The 12,524-nt window shown below is 41.3% G+C and overlaps 1 protein-coding gene across 1 annotated transcript; it reads right to left on the bottom strand.

Moving 5' to 3' along the window:
• Window positions 1–462: 462 nt before the first annotated feature.
• Window positions 463–12,494, bottom strand: LOC306757216 (myosin heavy chain, fast skeletal muscle-like). Its single transcript, XM_079242181.1, has 40 exons — window positions 12,437–12,494; window positions 12,010–12,225; window positions 10,785–10,928; window positions 10,539–10,695; window positions 10,426–10,453; window positions 10,213–10,324; window positions 10,045–10,137; window positions 9,855–9,918; window positions 9,669–9,767; window positions 9,456–9,559; window positions 8,907–9,045; window positions 8,711–8,829; window positions 8,413–8,562; window positions 8,104–8,274; window positions 7,669–7,975; window positions 7,236–7,312; window positions 6,997–7,084; window positions 6,798–6,915; window positions 6,602–6,725; window positions 6,365–6,501; window positions 5,999–6,254; window positions 5,666–5,908; window positions 5,417–5,593; window positions 5,187–5,332; window positions 4,813–4,903; window positions 4,320–4,709; window positions 4,099–4,225; window positions 3,744–3,862; window positions 3,443–3,639; window positions 3,186–3,369; window positions 2,935–3,100; window positions 2,550–2,674; window positions 2,149–2,457; window positions 1,862–2,065; window positions 1,659–1,784; window positions 1,398–1,568; window positions 1,215–1,319; window positions 1,010–1,105; window positions 793–924; window positions 463–610 (listed from the first exon to the last, which is right to left on the bottom strand). The coding sequence occupies exons 2-40, from the start codon at window positions 12,211–12,213 to the stop codon at window positions 590–592; spliced, it is 5,820 nt and encodes a 1,939-aa protein (XP_079098307.1). The 5' UTR covers window positions 12,214–12,225; window positions 12,437–12,494; the 3' UTR covers window positions 463–589.
• Window positions 12,495–12,524: the final 30 nt, after the last annotated feature.

The following is a 12,524-nucleotide window of genomic DNA, read 5'->3' on the forward strand; positions in this document are numbered from 1 at the left end:
ACGGGTTGGACAGGTAACATGGACAGATTTTGAAATGATTTTATGTCAAATGGTCGCATTTCTTTCTTTCTTGCTATATTTAGTAAAATCAGATTTTATTTGTTGACTTTAAAAACAACTTGACAGCCAGTCTGCTCCTAATTCAATGTAGAGCTCCCCTCCCCAAAAGGTTGAAATGCTGATAGACATATTGATCAGTCAACGGCTGAGTTGGGTCAGCTAATTGATTAATTTGGACATTTTGAGAGATTTTGATATTTTTTTTCACAAGGACTGTGAACCAAAAATGGACTGTCATAGCTACAGTTCACACAGTCTTGTCAGCATGAGGTTGGTAGCTCTTATTTTTAATTACCTGCAGTTGTATAGATTTGAATATCTTTAAACTTTAAAATAAATGGATTGTAGCAAGACTGAGGGTGATTTTAGAGTCATAAAGAAACAAAGACAATAAAGACAGACTAATATTAAATAAATAGTTTTGCTTTATTGATTTAGACTAACAGCATGCTTTACATGCTAAAGTGAACAAGTAACAAGACAAACATATTGTATGATTTCTTGCCACTGTATGACTTTGATTTCTTCATCACTCCTCTCCTTCCTTGCCCTGAAACGGGAAGGCAAATATGAAACCATCAAGCATGTGACAGGACATATAAGTTGTCCAACAAGCTTCATTCCTGAATAAATAATTCTGTTCTGTATCAACAGTCTCATGACTCATAAATAGTTATAGTTATATAACTTATAAATAGTCTTACAGATGCTCAGTGCTCAAGTTGGACTTACTTTTCCAATTTCGCGACTTTTTGCCCTGAGCTTGTTGACCTGGGACTCAGCAATGTCAGCACGTTCCTGAGCCTCCTCCATCTCGTGCTGTACCTTCCTGAACCTTGTCAGGTGAGTGTTAGCCTGCTCCTCCTGTAAAACAAAGCCAAATTAAGCCAGAACATTTGGACTAAAGAGACATTTTGAAAAATGAGTCCTGAAAATCAGGTGTTCTTACAGCCTCCTCAGCTTGTCGCTTGTACGATTTCACTTTCAGCTGCAGCTTGTCCACCAGATCCTGCAGCCTGGCAATATTCTTCTTGTCCTCCTCAGTCTATCACATAAATAAAAGAAATTTGCACATTTACAGATTTTAACATCTTGCTATTTTGATTACTACATACTATTATCATTGCATATGTATTTAATCATTTGGAAATAACCTGATAGGTCAGTTCCTTCACTCTTCTTTCGTATTTTCGGACTCCCTTGATAGCGTCTGCACCACGTCTCTGTTCAGCATCAACCTCAGTCTCAAGTTCACGAACCTGGATAAAAGGAAAAGCAAGTCATTAAGATGAAAATCTTTTTCATGTTAAATCACAAATAAAAGCTTTTTTGCTCACCCTGGCCTCCAGTTTCTGTAGCTGCTTCTTTCCACCCTTCATGGCCAGATTTTCAGCCTCATCAAGGCGGTGCTGCAGGTCCTTCACCGTCACCTCCAGGTTCTTCTTCATCCTCTCCAAATGAGCGCTGGTGTCCTGCTCCTTCTTCAGCTCTTCTGCCATCATGGCAGCCTGGGATTTGGAAGAGATTGCATTGTTTCAGCATACAGGGCTTTTTATTTGTAAAAGGACGGCTTCGTCAGAGGCTTCCAGGTGACTCACATCGGTGATCGCCTTCTTTGCCTTGTCTTCAGCATTTCTGGCCTCTTGAATGGCATCTTCCACCTCACCTTGGATTTGAACAAGGTCAGCCTCCAACTTCTTCTTGGTATTGATGAGACTAGTATTCTGAACCAAGAATAGTTTTGATTAACCACTGAAATCCTCTCGCAGTAGGTCACGTAAGCTTATTTGAATTTTTTTACCTGAGAGTGCAGCAGTCCAACACGCTCGCTGGCATCAATCAGCTCCTGTTCAGCCACTTTGCGGCTCCTCTCTGTCTGCTCCAGCGCGGCTCTCAGCTCCTCGATCTCAGCCACCATCAGGTTGTTCCTGCGCTCCACCATAGCAACCTGCTCTCTCATTTCATCTTGTCCTCTTATAGCCTCATCAAGGTGCAGTTGTGCATCCTAGATTAATGGTAAAATTTAAATTCCACCCCACATAAGGTCACCTGGGTTTGGTATTTGTTCTGTAAACTACCGTGTCGTACCTTGAGCTGTCCCTGCACGTTCCTCAGCTGCTTCTGGGCTTCAGCTGCCTGCCGGTTGGCGTGGCTCAGCTGAATCTCCATCTCGTTGAGGTCTCCCTCCATCTTCTTCTTGATTCTCAGGGCATCGTTCCTGCTCCTGACCTCAGCATCCAGAGTACTCTGCATGGAGTCCATCACCCTCTGGCTGTTCCTCTTCATCTGTTCAATCTCCTCGTCTTTTTCTGCGAGTTTTCTGTCAATTTCGCTCTTGACTTGGGTGAGTTCAAGCTGAACACGGAGAATCTTGGATTCTTCATGCTCCAGAGTAGCCTTAATGAAAGAAAACAAAAGTATCGCGTATTTACAGCGTCATAAACTGAAGCTGACTTGGCTTGATTCAAAGCGTCTTCATCAGAAAGTACCTCTGCCTCCTCAAGAGAAGTTTGAAGTTCTGTCTTCTCTGTTTCCACAGTCTTTTTTGCTTTCTCCAGTTCATGGATGGTTTTTCCACCTTCACTGATTTGCTCAGTTAGATCTGAGATCTCCTCTGTGGTGAAGAAAGGGAAAGAGGTTTGGGTTAGCTGTTTTTAGCAGGATTACTTTGTTTAATGCTACGTCAACATTTACATCATGTATGCACTACACTTTTATATATACTGCGACTTGCAGTGCAGAGTATTTTGGAACATGCTATAACCTTGTCAGGCCACTAGATGGAGCTCTAAGTGTTCAGATAAGATTTAGTGTAAAGTCTGTAACATCCTGCTCCTTTTCAACATTTTACTAAATACGTAAAAGTATACATACGTTGCAGGTTTTTGCTCTCCCTCTTTAAGGTCTCCAGGTGGTCCAGAGACTCTTCATAGGAATTTTTCAGCTTAAACATTTCAGTGCTCAGAGAGCGAGCTTCCTTCTGAGCTCCCTCCAGCTCTGCCTGGCTCTCCTCATACTTCTGCTTCCACTCTGCAAGAACCTTAAAACATAAAGACAGCCTGAGTATTTGAATGATTTATAAATCTGTGGTATTAATGTGAAAACAGCTAAAATAAACATTAAACCTTGTCAAAGTTCCTCTGCTTCTTGTCAAGGTTAGCAGCCAGAGCGTTGGCTCTCTCCACGTCAATCATCAGGTCCTCCACTTCACCCTGCAGCCTCTGTTTAGTCTTTTCCAGAGAGGCACACTTTGCATTCACAGCCTCAATGGATTCCTCTGCATCCTGAAGACGCTGGGCCAGCTTCTTCCTGTGAGCGATATTATATTTTCAGACTTTACATTACATTTTTAAGTGAAAAAAGTTTAAAAATGAAATCTTACTTGGCCTCCTCCAGCTCCTCAGTGCGCTGAATGGCATCAGTCTCATATTTGGTTCTCCACTGAGCCACCTCGCTGTTAGCCTTGGACATTGAACGCTGCAGCTCAGCTTTGGCCTCCTGCTCCTCCTCATACTGCTCTCTGAGCAGATCACAGTCGTGACGAGACGACTGGACAGCATGAGCCAGAGCGTTCTTGGCCTGGGGAAGGATGGAAAGTCATTTTACATTGACTACAACGTCTGATTTTGAAGCTTTTAAGCATGAAATGTTTTCTATGAAGATATTTTCTACTGTTCCCGTACTTTAACTTCCTCTTCAATATGCCTCTTCAGCTCTTCAATCTGCTGAGTGTAGGCTTGCTTGCTCCTTGTCAGCTGAGAAATCAGGGCTTCTTTCTCCTCTAGTTGACGGCTGATTTCACCTAATTCACACAGTAATTGATTGATTGAAAATTAATTATCTGAACATTATGACAAGCTATAAAAAAGGAAATAAAACCACAAGTTCAAAAGGAAGTATAATCCTGTTATTATATTGCCGTTTATTATTATTAATCATCACTTTGAAATTGTGACCAAATACAATCATGGATATTTCTTTAAGTAAATAAACCCATACAACCCTGAAAAAAACATACATAATGCATTTTTTTCTCACCATTCTCCGTTTGCAGTCTTGCCCTTTGTACCCCAATGTCATTCAGCTGTCGCACATGTTCTTCGTTTTTGGTCTTCACCTCACTCAGCTGATCCTCAAGTGTGCGACACATTTTCTCCAGATTTGCCTAATATTGACGGAAGCCATGTTGTTTAAAAATATGAACTAAGTTAAGGGACAAGTAGAGCAGGTAAGTCATCTGTAGTTTCCCTTTAATGTACCTTTGCTTTTGCAACTGACTCCATGTTGCTGCTGAGGTCATCAATCTCCATCTTGTATTCACTTTTCTCTTTCTCCAGCTTCTGCTTGACTCTCTGCAGGTTATCGATCTGCTCTCCCAGCTCTGCCACGCTGTCGGCCTGCTTCTTGCGGAGAGCTGCAGCCGTGGCTTCATGCTGCAGGGTGGACTCTTCGAGATCCCGGCGCAGCTTCTGAAACTCAGCCTCCCGCTTCTTGTTCATCTCAATCTGAGCTGCAGTTGCTCCACCGGCTTCTTCCAGCCTCTCGCTGATCTCCTCAAGTTCCCTGGAGAGATCAGACCTCTGCTTCTCCACCTTGGCCCGAGCAGCTCTCTCAGCTTCGATCTCCTCCTCCAGCTCCTCAATACGAGCCTGTGGTGAGAAGAAACCAACAAGCCAGGCATGTTTGAATGTATCTTGTGCAAAACATTAGAGCTATCTAAAGCGACTAAACATATTCAAATGCAGAACCAACCTGAAGTTCTTTGATCTTTTTCTGAAGCTGAGCAGAGAGAGCTTGCTCATCTTCAATTTTGCTTTGGAGCTGGCTTGTTTCAAAGTCCTTCCTGTGAGAAGGAAGAAATGCAACATTATCAAAGTAACTCAGTTTAATTATTTTTTCTTTTGCCTCTTATAACCTAATACTTTGGGTTATTAATCCCAAAAATATTGAATGTAGTAAAATGGATAGCATGGTTCTGATTTTACATTAGATTTGTGCACAACATTTTTGGTAACAGTATATTTTGGAAACAGGGCAACAGAAGGATGCGATTGTGATTTGGGATTTTAAAACTTGAATACAGTTTTTTTTTGTCATTGACTGTAGCTGAATTTAATTTGACTAACTTCTTTATTTTCTCCTCAGACTGCTGCTTGTCGTTCTCCAGGTCCATGATGGTTTCCTGGGCTAATTTCAGGTCTCCTTCAAGCTTCCTTTTAGCTCTCTCGAGGTCCATACGGAGCTTCTTTTCTTGCTCCAGCGAACCTTCAAGCTGTTAAAAAGATAAAAAGAAGTCATTTTTGTTTGACTTTTCATCATAAGAAGGTCACATGTAGTTTAGCATTTTCACACTCACATCATCCACTTGCTGCTCCAGCTTGGTCTTGGCCTTCGTCAGAGTGTTGACTTTGTCTTCCTCTGCCTGCAGATCATCGAGGGTCTGCTGATGGGCCTCTTGGAGGGCTTTTTTCTCTTTGGTCAACTTGGTAATAGTCTCATCTTGAGAAGCCATTTCCTCTGTAAGGTTTTTAACCTAGTTTGACAAGTAAAATACTTTAGTCATCATCAGAAAATGAATTTAAGAACTACAGAATCGTTGACCAACCTTGTTTTCAGTGGCGTGTTTCTCCTTTTCCACTTTGGCCAGGGTGAGCTCCAAGTCATCGATGTCCTTCTTTAACTCAGAGCACTCATCCTCCAGCTTCCTCTTCTTCGCAGTCAGCTCAGCATTGATCTCCTCCTCATCCTCCAGCCTCTCAGATGTCTCTTTGAGCTTTGCTTCAAGCTGGATTTTTGCTTTGATAAGCCCTTCACACCTTTCCTCTGCATCAGCGAGGTTTTCCCCCTCCTAGATTTGCAAAGAAACATGTGTTTTATCAAAACAATTCTCATGTCATGACTCACTGATCTGGAAAAGAAGTTCTGCTGTCAGACGTACAGATTGAATTTGCAGCTGCAAGTCATTCTTCTCCTGCAGGAGAGAAACCATCTTCTCCTCCAGTTCCTTCTTCTTCGCCAGAGCTTTTGCCAGCTCATCTTTGGTTTTTGTAAAGTCCTCTTTCATCTGGGCCATCTCTTTCTCTGTCTCTGCACTCTTCAGCAGAGGCTTAATCTTGAAGTACAGCTTCATCCATGGCCAGGTTTTGACATTCATGAATGCTCGGATGTTGTACTGGATGGAATAAATGGCTTCCCTGGAGATAACGGATATCGACTGAAATCAACTTGCTTATATTTGGCATGAAAATGACAGGTTTCCATTTATGTCTTCTCTTTTCTGTCAAATACTAAGTGTCTGAGATACCTGCGTTCCATCATTTTGACAAATTCTCTCCTCATGAGGTAGCCTCTGCACAGCGCCTGAGTCATTGTGACCAGTTCAGCCAGTTTTTCATCTCGCATTTCCTCAAGCGTACCCAGCAAACCAGCTTTGAAGAACACCTAAAACAACATAAACAATGTTAAGTTACTTTAAATTTACAACTACTAATTAATTCCTACTTGCTTTTATGAAGAACACATCCACAATGGACAATATTACCTTTGTGTGTCCAAACTTGTACTGGGTATGGTCAACATCAATGGAACCCAAGAGTTTCTCTGAGGCCTTCTTGTTGTCGATAAATTGTCCCTCGGGGATGACGCTGGCATTCAATACTTTATATCTGATCGGAGGCAAATTGATCATTGAGGGGGGTTCATTACAAAATAACAATCCTTTCAGTTCTTGTGATTACCTCTGCTTGAAGTCACCGTAGAGGATTCTGCTGGGGAAACCTTTCCTGCAGATCCTGATGCCCTCCAGCACACCGTTACACCTCAGCTGGTGGATGACCAGGAAGTTCTCCATCAGGCCTTGGAACAAATATGGATTTTATTTTAGTTTTGTAAAATCACAGCTGTATTTATATGGTTACAAATAGGGATTAATCTTACCAGGAGTCTTTGACTCATTTGGAATCAAGCAGCGTACAAAATGAGGATGGGTGCTCCTCAGATTGGTCATCAGCTTGCCCAAATTCTCCTGAGTTATGAAGAAATTTAAAATATTACATAATTAAAGCTGATGAGGTATATTTGCCTCAACCTTAACTTGAATATGAATGAATGTGAATATTTTTAGTTTTATTTTTTAAAGAAAGATTAACAATCAGGCAATTCTTTGTGATACTCACCCTGAACAGAGCAGATACAGTCTGAAAAGACCCACCCTTTTTCTTGCCACCTTTCTTTCCACCACCACCTCCCTCACCTGAAACATAATAATAAACAATATTGTACATTTTTGTCATTTAACGTTAACAGATGTAGTGCATACCACTAAAACCTGGGTGTCCAAAGTTGGTCCTCGAGGGCCGCCGTGCTGCGTGTCTTCAATGTATTCCTGTTTCAACACACCTGGCTTCCATTCAATGGATCCAACAGCCAATGAGGTTCTGCACTATGACTGATTAATCTGATTCAGGTGTGTCTGAGAAGGGATACATAGAAGGACTGTGGCCCTTGAGGACCGGAACTAGACATCCCTGCACTAAAACATTTGTTTGCCCCTCCTTTATTTGAAAACAAAAATAAAAAGTCAAAATTCTGTTTGCAAAATGAAGATACCTTCGGCTGAGGCATGGGTTGCATAGAGGTGAGCCAGCAGCTTTGTTGATGACTTCTGGTAGAGCTGCACCACCGTGTCATTCAGGGGGTCTTTGTTCTTGTCCAGCCAGCCGATGACGTTGTAGTCAACAGTGCCAGCATAGTGAACCAGAGAGAAATGAGCCTCAGCTTTTCCTTTGGCGGGTTTAGGTTTCTGGAAGGGAGCGCTTTTCCCCAGATGCTGGTCATACAGTTTGCTTTTAAAGGTATTGTCTGTTGCCTTCGGGACAATACACTCCTCTTCAAGGATGGAGAAGATGCCCATTGGCTGTGATGATAATAAGACAGGGCATTAACTGAATATTTGTAGTACTTTGGAGAGATTACAATGATCTTTAATGCAAAATAAGCCTTCAAGAAGTCAAGTTACTTTTAGTGTTTTAACTTATGGCTCACCTTCTCAATAAGCTCAATGCAAGCAGCCAAGTCCATGCCAAAGTCAATGAACTCCCAATCAATGCCCTCCTTCTTGTACTCCTCTTGCTCCAGGACGAACATGTGGTGGTTGAAGAACTGCTGCAGTTTTTCATTGGTGAAGTTGATGCACAGCTGCTCCAAGCTGTTGAACTAAACAAATTAAGATGAAAAATGATTTAGCGAAGGTCCCCTTGACATAAAATTTCTGCAGCTCTTGAAACAAAACTACGTATGCCTATAATGTATCAGCCATGTACATCAAGGCTGATACATGTAAGGGCCACTTACATCAAAGATTTCAAAGCCAGCGATGTCCAGGACACCAATGAAAAAGCTTCTAGGCTGTTTGGTGTCCAGCATCTCATTGATCCTGACGACCATCCACAAGAACATTTTCTCGTAGACAGACTTGCAGAGAGCGCTCACGGCATTGTTCACCTGATTAAACATATAATTCACACAGTATCAGTAAAGTCTGAGGAGTCAAATTAACACAATGAGAAGATCATTATGTGAATGTATTGATCTGTGAATCTTTGTAATAGTTATTTCTCTATATGTGGTGTTTTTTGTTGGACATCTGTACCTGAGGAACCGTTTGACCTTTGGTCACAAACTCATTCCCAACCTTGACGCGGGGGTAGCAGAGTGCTTTTAGCAAATCTGCCGAGTTCAGACCCATGAGGTATGCGATTTTATCAGCCACTAAAAGAAAAGCAATTGTCATTTTTAGAAAACCTACCTATAAAAATATGGAAGTAAAGCTCAAAGTTCCCTCATACCCTCAGTGCCATCAGGCTCAGCCTGCTCTTCACGCTGCTTCTGCTTGAACTTCATGTTTCCGTGATGCATCACAGCTCCAGTCAGCTTAAATATATTTGCCTTCTCCTCTGCATTGAAACCCAGGATGTCGATGGCGGTCTGCAATATGACAGACACACACAGAATGCAGATTATTTTACTTTCAAGCCAAAAGAAACTACATGATGTAGTCTTTGATGATACGGTGAGTGTACTGTCATCCCTGAAAGGCGTCTTAATACTTTCCCTGCCTTCATTGCACATACGCATAATACAATCCATCAGAGTAATGAATTATTGCGTCCTAAAGAGTTAGGGATGAAGAAACATTTTTGTAGTGATTCAGAAACAGCTTTATTTCAAACTTTATAGAAGAATAGTTGGATGTGTAAAGTGTGTGTTGTAGTTTATCAAACAATACAATGCACCAAATATTAGATTACAAAAACCTGTCTCTTTAATTATTGTTAGCAAGCACAAGTCTGGTTAGTTGTAGCTAAAAATGTCTTTGCAGTAGTGGATGTACTTACATCAGTGGCGATGAATTCTTCAATATCATTGATACTCTTCACAGTGATTTCTCCCTGGCTGATCATGGGATAGTCGTAGGGGTTGGTGGTGATCAGAAGAGCCTCTGAGGAAAACCAAAATACATATTTAAATACACCAGAATAAATGCTCTATATCTATGTTAAGTGGTTGTTACAGATCAGCAGACCGACACAGCGGCAGTATTGACCAACCTATGAGCTCAGGTTTGTGGCCTGTTGCGAGCTGATAGAAGATGTGGTAGCTCCTCTCAGCAGACAGCTGGAACGTCACACGGGACTTCTCCAACAGATCTGTTTGGATTTAAGTTGTTAGCACTGAAGAGAATGTTGTTTTTGATCACAACTCAACAAATGTGGGATAAAATAAAAATATCTTACATGTTTCAATATCAGCTGAAGCCAGTTTTCCAGTTGACCCAAAGTGAATTCTGATGAATTTTCCCTGTGTGGAAGCAGAAAGACATTCAGATTAAAACTCTCTTATTGCAGATGGTTTAAACTAAAACATAGTAATTCTGCAAGCATTTACAGATGAACAAGAAACTATAAATAATTCAAATAAACTTACAAATCGTGAAGAATTGTCATTCCTCACAGTCTTGGCATTACCATAAGCTTCCAGCAGTGGGTTAGCAGCAATGATCTGATCTTCCAGAGTTCCCTACAGAAAACACTGATTTAGTCTGGCTGGACTTTTATTGTAAGTTTTGTTTTCTTGCTGTGTAACGTCACTGACCTGCATTTTGCCAGGAACTGGCTCAGCTTTCTTTCCTCCAGCAGCTGCGATTGTTGCAAAATACTGGATGACACGTTTGGTGTTGACAGTCTTTCCTGCCCCAGATTCTCCGCTGGATGTAGAGGTGTGTTTGGATTCAAAGCGGAATTAATACAACATGTTGATGCAAATGTCGTTGGACGTTCTTAAATGTGTAAAATGTTTGGTGCTTACGTAATCAGGATGGACTGGTTTTCTCTATCTGTAAGACATTCAGGCGATTACAGTTAGATGACGGGTCAAGTATGGATGCTGAGTTTTTAACCAGCTCACAGAATGATTGATACCTTGGAGCATGAACTGATAGGCGTTATCAGAGATGGAGAAGATGTGGGGTGGAGCTTCAATCCTCTTTTTGCCCCTGTATGCTGTCACAACTGATTGATCATACACTGGCAGCCACTTGTAGGGGTTCACAGTGACGCAGAACAACCCAGAGTAGGTCTGCAGTCAGACAGAAAGATCTGTGATTCAAACCTTCCTGCAGTCATCATGAGTTTCAGCTACTGATGTTTAAATAAAGACAAACTTACGTAGATCATCCATGCTGCATAGCGCTCTTTAAGGTTATACAGCACAGCGGGCTCGTTGAGGTGGGTCATCATGGCCATGTCCTCAATCTTGTCAAACTTTGGAGGGTTCATGGGGAAGACTTCATCTTCCTTTACAGTTAAAGTCTGATACAGAAACAGAAGAGTCATCAGAGTCTCAGACAACATAGAACAATTGGAACTTCCCATGCTCTCCTTTTGCTTTAAGCATAAGGAACACTTGAGCCGGCATCTTTCAACAAGCTAGCAAAAAAACTGCATTGCTTAATCCTCTCTTGACCTGACAATGCTGCAAATAACTTCCTGGGATGCCAAAATGGCTTGACTCTCTCAGTTCTATTGTGTTAAGGTCAGGGGATTATGACAATATCTGGAGATCATCTTTGGTCTGGCAGTTGTTCTGCAAATCTCTGAGGCGTGTTTGAATTCAATTTCCCGCCGCACTACCTTTTCCTTTTCCACAAGACTGATTTTAGACTTTAAAGAGGGTCTCTGAGAAAGGAGGTGCTACCACGTCAGGGTGACTAAGTCCACAGTATGCGGAACAACTCCCTGCTTGAATATTTCCACCATCACGGGGAGAAAGACAGAAGCTATCTTTGTCTCCTTATGTACACCAGAAGGTTTGTCCCAGAAATATCAGACACATCAGGTATTGGAGCTTTTGTTCTTGTCATCTAGATGGAAATGACCACACAAATGCAAGTGTTTACTATTTTTTTTGCATTGATATTGTCGGTTTGGATGCAACTGGTCCAATGCCTGCCATGCTCATGTAACTCCTCTAGCCATGATCTGAAACTGTGGAATCTCCTTTTTGCAAAGTGTAACTTCTGACCCTTTCACTTCATTCTGATGGCATGTTTTCTTACCTCAACATGACTACTACAGCAGGGAGGAAAAAATGAGGAAAAACATATGTGTGAACAATAAACAATGGTTTTTGGTCAGTTCACCAATTTTTATTAATTTAATAGCCAATCTAGGAATGATGAAGAATTATGAAACATTTACGAACCATAAGTACTTCAAACAAATTCAGTCTCGGTAGAAATAACAATATGTTCGCTTTTATTTGTAGCTTAGTTTTATATAAAATTTTCAACTTCATATAAAGCCACTTGGCCTGATAACACAGCTGTCTAGTGGCTTTTTCAAATTGTTATTAAACTACATGAAACATTACATCCCAGTACTTCCTTCTCACCTTTCCACACAGAGTCTCCACTGTGGCTTTGCCGCCCTCTCTTTTTATAAGCTTTCCTTTGAGGTACATCTCAGCAGGCTCAGACACAAAATAGGCTGTTTTAGCATCAAAGGGAGTGTTCTGAGCTTCAATTCGCTCCTTTTCTGGCTTGCGGAGGTATATGGCCGCCGAGCCAAAACACTCCATTTCCGCGTCCCCACTCATGGTGACGTTCTGCTACAAGTGGGGAAACAAGACAAGAAATAAAATGAGTGACAAGGCATTACAGTCACATAAATGCATGGTTATTAGGATTGCAAATAATAAAAGTAAAAAGACATTAAGTTGGAACATGTTCAATGTTAAACTTTTGTGTTTACGAACAAGGGAAGCACATAATTAAATAATTTTTTATTTTTATCAAAAACTAATATTGAGCCTAATTTACCTTGGCACACACCAGATGATCAGGAGCTTTTCTGGGTTTTCTCTTGATTTCAATGCAGACTTCCAAAACAAAGAAAATAAGACTTATT

The sequence above is a fragment of the Telmatherina bonti genome (genome assembly GCF_933228915.1).
Source record: "Telmatherina bonti genome assembly, chromosome: 6".
NCBI classification, from domain to species: Eukaryota; Metazoa; Chordata; class Actinopteri; order Atheriniformes; family Telmatherinidae; genus Telmatherina; species Telmatherina bonti.